Consider the following 9,528-nt stretch of genomic DNA (forward strand, 5'->3'; position numbering starts at 1 on the left):
ATCTGCTCACATATGATGAAGGGTAGGATCCATACCCAGCACCTGACCTATGCTTTCTTGGCACAAACGATGCCTGGTATATTTTTTTGTGTGTTCCATCTTTCTCTTTGTAAACATGTTTGCCACAATTCAATGACTGTAAATATTGAGTGAGTCAATCATCACAAAAGCATTCTGTTATTATAATCCCACTGAAATTGTAGACATGTTGGAAAACAAACAAAATGAAAGAATTAAGAGGGAAAAACCTCAGAGATGTAAGCTGGCTTTTGTTTTCTCTATTCAGAATAAAGCTTTCTGCTGTTCTCTTAGTGACCACGAGGCAGATGCATCTCCCACGAGATGACATGAGTAAACGTTGGGTGCAACACTGCATGCCCAGACCGCCCCAGGTGATGGCTGTGACTCACGTGTTTAACGTTGGGCATTTGAAGCACGGGAAGCGGCTGTGCGCAGGGCTGCTCGGAACTCCAGCCCCACACGGAGCCCTGCCCCTTTGGAAGCTTGCCCTGTGATTCTGAAGGGCAAAGATTTACCAGGTGCGGTTCAACTTGGAGCCATTCCGTGACATTTTGCAAGTGCGCATCCACTGCACGGCCGCGGGCCATGAGCAGACACCTTGCTGACGCTGCGGGTGCCCCACGAAGGGCATGAGGGTCTCGCACGCTCTTTTTAACCGAGATGGTGGTCGGGTCCGAGCAAAGGCTCCCCAGGGCAGCGTTACGGCCGGAGTTCAAGAAGCGCTTGGACTACGCGCTCGGACATAGGGTCTGAGTTTGGAGTGGTCCTGCTTGGAGCCGGCCGATCCCCGGGGAGAAGCCCTCCCGTGTCTCGGCTCGCGGCACGGGACCGCCCGGGGCCTCGTCAGCGACGCTCCCGCGGTGACGGGCGCGGGGCGGGGCAGGCCGCGCTGCGGGGCCGGGCGGAGCGCGAGTGGGTGCGCGGCGGCGTGGGGCGGCGCGGGGCGGGCGCGCAAGGCACGGGCACACGCGCGGGCACGCACAGGGAGCGCACGCTGCGTTTGGAGCTGTTTATTCGCTTTTTTTCCTCCTGTTTGTTTTTTTTTTTTTTTTTTTAAATCGCCCGGGACTGGAAGCGGGAGCCGTGGAGCTGAAGCTGCTATGCCCACTGAAATCAGCCGGGCCGTGAAAATGCACGCCATCTCCGACCTGCACTCGTCTTTCAGCGTGCGGCTGCTCAACAAGGGGCCGGAGTACCTCCGCCGGCAGCTGGGGGCCGGCAACCCCGGCCGGAGGAGCGCGGCGGAGAGGCTGGCAGCCGATAAGGCCAAGTATGTGAAAAGTCAGCAGGTAATCAGCACCAAGCAGGAGCCCGTCATCGTGCTGAGCTCGGCCTCGGAGTGCAGCAGCGAGAGCTGCTCGGTGGAGAGCACCAAAACGAGCAGGGATTTGGGCAGAGGGAAGGGCGCGAAGCCGCTGGAGCGGGCGAAGGCGGGGTGCGCGTGGCGGGGCCCCCTGCAGCACGGCCCCCCCATCGCCCGGCGCAGCACCCCCAGGAGGCAGGGCCGGCCCGACTCCCTGGTGATCTACCGCCAGAAGTGCGAGCTGGGGAGAGGGCAGAGCCAGGACGGCTCGCGAGGCAGCTTGGTGAGGAGGTTCTTCCAGGGGCCCGGCAAGGAGAAGCAGTTGGCTTCCCCTGGGGTGCCCAGAGTCATTATGGAGGACAGCTCTGCCGCCGAGAGCAAAGAGCCTCACCCGGCTGAACTCACTGTCTCTGAGCCCGGTGGCTGTGGAGCTGAGCAAGCTGTCCCGGTGAGCACCGAAGAGCCAGGAGTTTGTACAACAGAACGTGAGAAGCCCTCTACGTTGCCTGCACCTCCTGAAGAGGTCAAGGAGGTGAAGAGGAGAGGTCTCCATCGCTCCCAGTCGGACATCAGCTCTCGCTACTCCAAATCTTTCTCTGAGTTTGACACGTTCTTCAAGTTCTGTGGCCTGGAACAGGAGGTCATCGAGGATTTGGGGAGAGAGAACTTCTCGGTGGTGTCCGACAACGTCTCCTTCAAGATCCGCAGCATCAGTGTGGCCACATCCGAGAGCGATTTCACACGGCATAGCGGGGACGAGGGGCTGCTGGAGGATGAGCTCACAGAGCAGGTCCCCAGCAGCACCTCGGTGATCGAGCGCAATGCCCGCATCATCAAGTGGCTGTACACCTGTAAGAAAGCCAAGGAGAGCAGCAAGGCAATCCAGGAACTGGCGTGAAGGCTTCCTGCGGCGTGTGCTGCAGCCTGGCGAATGCAAGGTGTGTGCAGAGCCTTGTCCTGCTGATTTATGTATTTCTCTTTCCTCTTTAGCAAGCAGTAGACGTTGCATAGTTTCTTTAAGTCTTTTTATGAAAGGTGACAGGCACTTTTATTTTGTATGGTAGTTGTCGTAGTGCTGTGTTTTTCAAAGCAGGAATCTGGGGCACTGCAAAGAACAAGTGCAAACAAATAAGTGAGTATAGCTTGCCAGAGTGCAATCAGACCCCCTACAAGAAATCAAAGCGCCAGTGTCTATGAGGGATGTCTGCTCACTGCCCGCTTCGTAAATAGCCTGGTTTCTGCAATTTCTGCTATATTAACTGCTAAGAAAAAACTTAGAAAAGTATTCAACCCATAATTACAGTAGCTTAGATGACAGACTGAACTGAAACTACTAATGATTAGGAGTACATTTGTATTTATACAATACTTCTGAAGCTTTCTTGTCGCTTTCTCTCCTTCTCTCACTGTTCCCCTCTGTTACTTAAACATGGGCACCCCCAATTGCCCAGTATCAAAGCTGAGCCATTAGCACTGCTACCAGCCTGATTTCCCCCACAGCTTGCTGTTGTTGGGACCATAAAAGTTTGCTCCAGGTGATCCCCTAGCATGTGTTATCTGTTCCGTTTTTCTGAAGTGGGTTCTGCCATGCAGCATGGTCCCAGTGGCTAGAAATTAGTTGTGTGGTTTGCCTTGTCTGGAGAGATACCTCACTGTGTTATACCAGGATAAATGATACAAATGTGTGGCATCTAGTTACAAAATCAGTCCATTCACATACAGAAGGAGAACAAATTTAGCACTGGTGAAATCTGATGTCCCGGCTTTAACAAAAGCTGTGCTTATTTTGCATCTGATCTCAAAAGCACTATTCCTGAGGCCTTTGGTACTGATGGTTTCATAGATACAGTATTTTGTTGAAGACCTTAGTGTGTAGGTACCACAGCTCACAGTGAGGTCTTTAAAAATTGCATGAGCGGTTCTTGATATGAAGGCTTACGTATATGTGTTCTGACAGTTTGTAATTGGTGCGTGAGAAGAACATCGCTTGGTGTAGGTACAGCGGTCGATAGTGGGCCCTGTGAATGTGGAGAAATGTAATGCTTGAGCCTTCCTGTTACGTGGGTGTGGGGCTGTCGCTCCCAATGCCTTTTATCTATGTAATGCAAAAATCAATTCACTTGCTTAAAATTGTTTTAATCTTGTGGAATTTAGATAATTTAAAAAGTGACCTTCCACAAAAAGACATTTATGTCGTATGAATAGAGGGAGGAGGAAGGGGGAGGGAGACCTTTTCACACAAATATTTCAAGCCATTATATATAAATGTTGTTATGTGATAGATCCATTCCCAAATTACACCAGAGAGAAGAGACTCTCCTGACCATTTCTCGATATCCTTCTATAATAAAAGGCAAGGGAGAAACACAAAAAATGGTGCAGGTGGCCAGCTGAGAACCTTGCTGAGGATGGAAGGCAGAGCTTGCTCCCTTCCACTTCAAGCAGGAGCCTCATTAAAAAACAACAACAACAGCAACAAAAACCCCACAGTTCCATGAACTAAAGCAAAATAGAAGCCTGTCAGTTTCCATGTGGGCTTGCCAGGGATAGGTTGCAGGGCCAGGGCAGCGTTTGTCATGGCAGGACACCAGAGCTTGCTGAGGAAGGTGTATTTGGGCCTTCTGCCATCCACGTGCATGGTGCTAAGCGTGTCCAGTGCTGCTGAGAGGGTGATGCTGGGGGCTGCTCCAAAGAACACACAGGCTGTGGAGGCCGAGGGCTTCAGAGACAGGTACTTCACCAGGGCAAAGGCAGGGCAAGAAGGGAAAAGCTCTTTTGCAGGAGCTCACACTGGCTCAGTGTGCTTTTGAACATCAAAGACAACACGCCTATTTGGAAAGGATGCTACTCATAGCCCATAGCCTTGCAATATGGTGAAAAGACTCCATGAAATTCATGTGGCATATGTTGTCATTCTGAAGTAACTTTATTATCCAAAAATGACATGTTTTAGGATTGTTTTTCCTTTAAGTGTTCTGTACCCTTAGAAAAAGTGCAGTCTCCCATTTAAATTGAAATCAGAGTAGAGCATGAGGAAATGCTTTGCACCGGCAGCAATTTTCTTTGGCATCAAAATTTGGCAGTCTAGGAAACACTTATCCACAATGTTCGTATTATAAACTTGATTTCATACATACTAGGACTCACTCAGCTGATAGACCTCAGTAGTGGGGCTACAATTGTTTCCAGGGTAATTTCTAAAAACTGAGGAAGTGCTTCAGTTTAGGCCACAGCACAGAAGTTCAGAGAAGTCAGCTGAGAGTGCCAATGCACAACGCCCGGAATAAAGGACAGGAGTCATCAGGTTGCCATAAGTTAAATATTACGGTCACCAGGCAGAATTTAAGCTGAGAGTGGTTATCACCACATGCTCTGATGTTCGGTTCTGTAGCTATGGTGTCTATGTTATTGTATACCCAAATGTTCATCTTTTTCTTCAACTCTACACTTCCTCTGGTAAAACAGCATCAAGTTAAGGAACCTGAATCTTTTCATTATATTCATATATTGGACTCTGTAGCTCTGAGACACGCTCTTGAAGGCCCCTTTTTCATCACAGAGGCTTGAAAATTGAAAATTTCTAGTTGAAAATAGAAGCAAAAGCCTCTTCTTATTACATGTAAAATACCTTCTGAGAAGAACACAGCTTTTATGTGCTGGTGATCATTTCATTCATATTTTACGTTTCTTTTTAATTTTTCATGAGCTCTCTGGGGCCTGGTGGGAACGGTGTGTAAATAGAGCTACTTGAAGGATCAGATTGCCTGACACATCTCATCAGAGTGATGAGTGTGGAAACTAAGTGTGGTCTTCAAAACACAGAAGTCCTCTGTGAGATGGGCATTGGTATTTCACAGTATAATGTTGCCTGAATTCACCTCTGCAGTTCAGTACTGCTGGCTTCTCTTGCTGTCAGCCCTGCCCAACTCCAAGAAAGGGATTCACTCGGCATGCTCCTTCCTGGCTTGAATCAGGATTATTCAGCATTCAGTTTCAGCAGTATTCTTACAAGAATGTTCGTTGTTCAAGTGGAGATCTCACGGAAAGGGAACTTACTGCATTGGCAATAGTTATAAGCAGCTGAACAAAAGTCTTAGAATATCACCTAATGCTTTTTTGCTTTGATAATTAATAAATTACACTTGTTTTTTTCCTCTTTCATCAGAATCCTTGACTTGGAAATTGAACAAGACCAGACACAGAAAGAAACTTTTCCTTCATCTGGCTCATGACTACTTTGTCCAAGTTCAGTGTTCTTGCCTCTTTCCCTTGTCCTCGTCCCCTGGCAGCCTCACTCATGTCACACGCACAGAGATATCCAAGAGAGTGGTGACAACTGGAGATCGTGAACTGTGCCGCAGAGAGGCAGCAGGAAATGAAAAGTTCTGGGATCACAAAGTGTGCCATTAACAGGGATATCCAGCATCAGCTCACTGCCCCAGGATGTCACTCCAGGCTGTGGCAGAAGGTCCATGTCATGCGCCCATCTCTTTCCAGTAATGTTTGTGAGTAGGAATGGGAGGAGAAGGTAGGAATGAAGTGTCGATGACCCCTGGACAAGGCATCACCTTGCAGGCAAGCTGGCTCCACCCAGCTTTTCAAAGGCCCAGTCCCATGAGGGCGTTTTGACAGGGGCTCATCCTGGCATCATTAAATGTTTCCCTGGTTGGTGAGGACTAACTGTGGAGGCTTGATCTGGGAGATTTGGCAAACACGCTGTAAGCTAAATCTCTGTCGAGCCTCTCCTTCTCTAATGATATTCAAGCCACATTGTACTGCCTTGTGTCTGTCTAGTTTGCTCTGTCTTATACTGTGCTCAACCAGTGGGGAGGAATAGCTTTTAAAACTGAAATCTTTTAAATGGCATAGTTCCAAGAAACAGGTAATAAAAAAATAGGGTTACCTTGCTGCACAATGGTCTAATTCACATTTATGCAGGATCCTCCACTGTGCTTGCAACATCTCTGACTACCTGAGGGGGCTTCATTGCAATGTTTTGCAGTTCATGGCTCAACACCTTGCATTTTATGCACCATGAGTGAGCAGTTGGCTTGTAGAATTGTACTGGGAAACTATACCAGGCTATGCAAGATGAAACTACCCTAGTGTGGGTCTGGAGTGGTGTTGTGCTTGGGATGGAGAGGCTGGCATCCCTGCACCATGGGCCAGAGGACCTGTTAGGGGCCGTGCCAGATTGATGTCCTACTGGGATTAGATCCAGTGTACACAGCACCTCGCTCAATATTATCAGTAGAATGCTTCATTTAAACTGGCCAAATGAAACATGCTTCAAAAGTGCTTTGGATAACTCATGTAGTGAGTGGGATCTCTACAATAACTTGTGAGCCTCGCTGGCCATGCCCCAGGTACTCAGTCTGTCATTACTTACTAGAGAGTGTCTGAGACCAAAGTATTTATTTGGATGTTAAAAAATACACAAAAAGATGTGAAATAAACAAAACAATCAAAGACATTCCCCTTTTGGTCATATCAAGGCCAACCAGCGACAGCTGTGCATCCAGGATTCCAGCTGGGCCTCCTGCAGAGGTTAGCCATGAGCTCTGTGTTGCCATGTGCCTGGCTTTCTGTTTGCAGTGCTGGCCTTCAGCAGGCCCTCAGACCTCGGATGTGGGAAGTCCAGAAGAAGGAGCTTTCATTCTCCACATTCCTGCTTGGTCACACAGACCTCTTTGGGCCTCTTCTGGCTCAAAACAGCCGCCAGAGCGGCCAAGTGGAAGCAGGACTCAAATGAGCACTTGGGCTGCATTTTTAAAGTGTTTGTTGCTCTTGATAAATAAACCTATTGGAGTGGAAAAGGCAGAGTAGAGTAGTGGCACTCTTAGAAAACGCCTATCGTGGGAGGCCCAGTTTCCCATTGGAACATACACAGATGTGGCATCCTGATAGAGTTGCCCTTGAAGCACTCATTGAGTGCTGCAGTTGGCAGCAGTTAAATTCATGGCAAGGTGGCCGGGTTGCATTTCCATATGTCTAAAATATGCTTGTCAGTCACTGGAAGGGTAGTTTGAATTGCAGCAACTGTTTGAGAATGCAGGGCATTTGCCTTCATTTCCTAGTGTCGCATACTAAGGTCTACATGTCTGAAATTGTCTAGGTAGGTAGATAACACTTCTCGATAAAATAATTGTTGAACCTGTTTCAAAATTAAGAGAAAACCAAATAGTTTTCATGAGTGAACCTCTGCCAACTTAGAGGGAAGCTTGTATGTGGAGATATCTTTGTTAAATAATGAAAATTCCATGTGCATTTATTACATTTTTTCAACGGGATAATTCTTAGAAAACTACAACTCAAGATGCTGCTAATATGATTTATGCAATTAAGGTGCAGTTTTTAAAGGTACAGAGACTTGGTTTATTAGTCAGGAGCGCAACCTACTGTATCTGTTGTTTTCATGCTCACTGTGTGAGGTACTGTACTATACAAGTATTTAAGTGCTTTTGTCAGAGGCCGATGACTACTTTTCTTTGCAAATATGAATTGACTGCAGACAGTTCAGAGTCCAGGAGAAGTTGTTTGTGTTACATGTCAGTGCTCCACTGTGATACCAGAGAATTGTTTTGTTTTGTTTTTTATCTGGGGAAGATTTTTTGTTTCGTTTTCAAACTTCCATTTGTTTTGGCTTCTTAAGTTGAGCAGCTTTCAACTTTCAAGTTCAGATGATAATGCTAGGGGGAAGAAAGGGGGAGATGCATTGGTAGTGTGTTTTCAGTGGTAGAAAGGAGTATGTTTAATTGACTTGAAAGTAATGAACACCAGCCTTTGTTAAAAACACTGAACATTTTATGACAGAGATTATTGAAAGCAGAACTGGAATATTTTTAAATCCCCTCTATTATCTTTTTCAACAGTGTACGTGATTGTGGTGACATTCTGCACTGATGTATGGCAAAATTTCCCTGATTTTGTTCAAGTTTTGGTAGGAGCTCTGAATGCTCAAGGCATCATCAAGATGTGGACCTAAGATCATCTCCTGATAAGCTTTATATTCATTTGTTTAAAAATATATTCTGGTTAAGCTAATAACCTACTTTTCCCAGTATGCCAGGAAAGGCAGTAGATGACAATCCTTTTTCTGTATCTCTAGAGAATGGATGATTTGCTTATTTGCTTATTCGAAAGCTCAGTACTTCACTCAGCTCCTGTTATTGTTACACACTATGACTTTTCCTTTCTTCTGTTGGGTGCTTCAGTCATATCTCTCAAAATAAGAGAAGTTTACTAGTGTTAGTCACTGCCTGTCTTTCCCCAAAAGATTTTCTCAAGGTGCTTTTACTACTTCATTATAAAAGACTTGACTTGAAAGAGGTGGGTTTTTTTTCAGCTTTAGTGCTAAACTGAGGTTAAAACAGGCTGCTGAGGTAAAGCAGACACTTCAGCAGTGGAATTGGATTGCCGTTCTTTTGGAAAACCTCAGAGTGAGGCAGAGGGCAAAGACAAGTCATAAATTGAATGATTGTGTTGAACTATGTAAAATAAGATAGTCAAATGGAGTTTTACACCCAAGTGTTTCAAAGTGCTCCAACCCCGTGGCATGGGGCAATGTCTGCAGCTGTAACATAACATGTGAAAGGTACAAAGTCCAATTTTTATTGCCTAGAAGCTATTATTTGCAATAAAGACATAGAGACTGTAAGCCTTGCAATATATTGTAAATATTACTGTACAGAAATCTATAAGTTACAAATAAAGATTGTTCTATAATATGCAGATTACTTTTCTAAAGGAAGTAAATCCTCGTGTTTGATGAAATCAGACAAACATACATCGATGGGCGTTAAGCAGAAACTTTCTCCTGGAAGAAGGCTGTCCTGTCATTGCTTCCTGTGAAGTTTCTTACATCTTTTGAAGCCTGTAAAATGGAGTACTGGTCAGATCTGCTATGCAGCTTTTTAAGTTGTTGTATTTATGTATCCATATAAAAAGATGTGTTTACTACTGAGTGCATACAAATAAAAGTACGACACTGAGAGTTAATGTTTTTTTCTCAAAAAACTACCCTTTTACTTTTCTGTTTCTATTACTGTCATTTAAAGCCAGAACCCCACTGCCCAATTACTTTCTCTGAGTAAAGCTGCAATGTACTGGCCTTACCCAGACCGCTGGATGAAAGCTTTTTAGTAAATTTGAAATATATCAAACCAGGGTTGTTTCACAGTATTTTAATATTTTCATTCTGGAAT

General features: G+C 45.8%; 1 protein-coding gene across 2 annotated transcripts; it reads left to right on the plus strand.

The window, feature by feature from the left end:
* Positions 1-457: 457 nt before the first annotated feature.
* Positions 458-9,317, plus strand: FAM110C (family with sequence similarity 110 member C). 2 transcript variants are annotated; one of them, XM_048936863.1, is made up of 3 exons: positions 458-539; positions 1,097-2,262; positions 5,490-9,317. In XM_048936863.1, exon 2 carries the CDS (start codon positions 1,122-1,124, stop codon positions 2,220-2,222), a length of 1,101 nt encoding a protein of 366 aa, XP_048792820.1. In that variant the 5' UTR covers positions 458-539; positions 1,097-1,121; the 3' UTR covers positions 2,223-2,262; positions 5,490-9,317. The 2 variants fall into 2 exon arrangements, with proteins under 2 accessions (XP_048792820.1, XP_048792819.1); XM_048936862.1 differs by lacking the exon at positions 458-539 and having other exon boundaries at positions 546-2,262.
* The last annotated feature ends 211 nt before the right edge of the window (positions 9,318-9,528 follow it).

This window comes from Lagopus muta, chromosome 2 (genome assembly GCF_023343835.1).
Source record: "Lagopus muta isolate bLagMut1 chromosome 2, bLagMut1 primary, whole genome shotgun sequence".
NCBI classification, from domain to species: Eukaryota; Metazoa; Chordata; class Aves; order Galliformes; family Phasianidae; genus Lagopus; species Lagopus muta.

What these genes read in the sequence shown, in the direction of transcription:
- FAM110C (XM_048936863.1), top strand. Translation starts at nt 1,122, where the DNA reads ATGCCCACTGAAATCAGCCGGGCCGTGAAAATGCACGCCATCTCCGAC.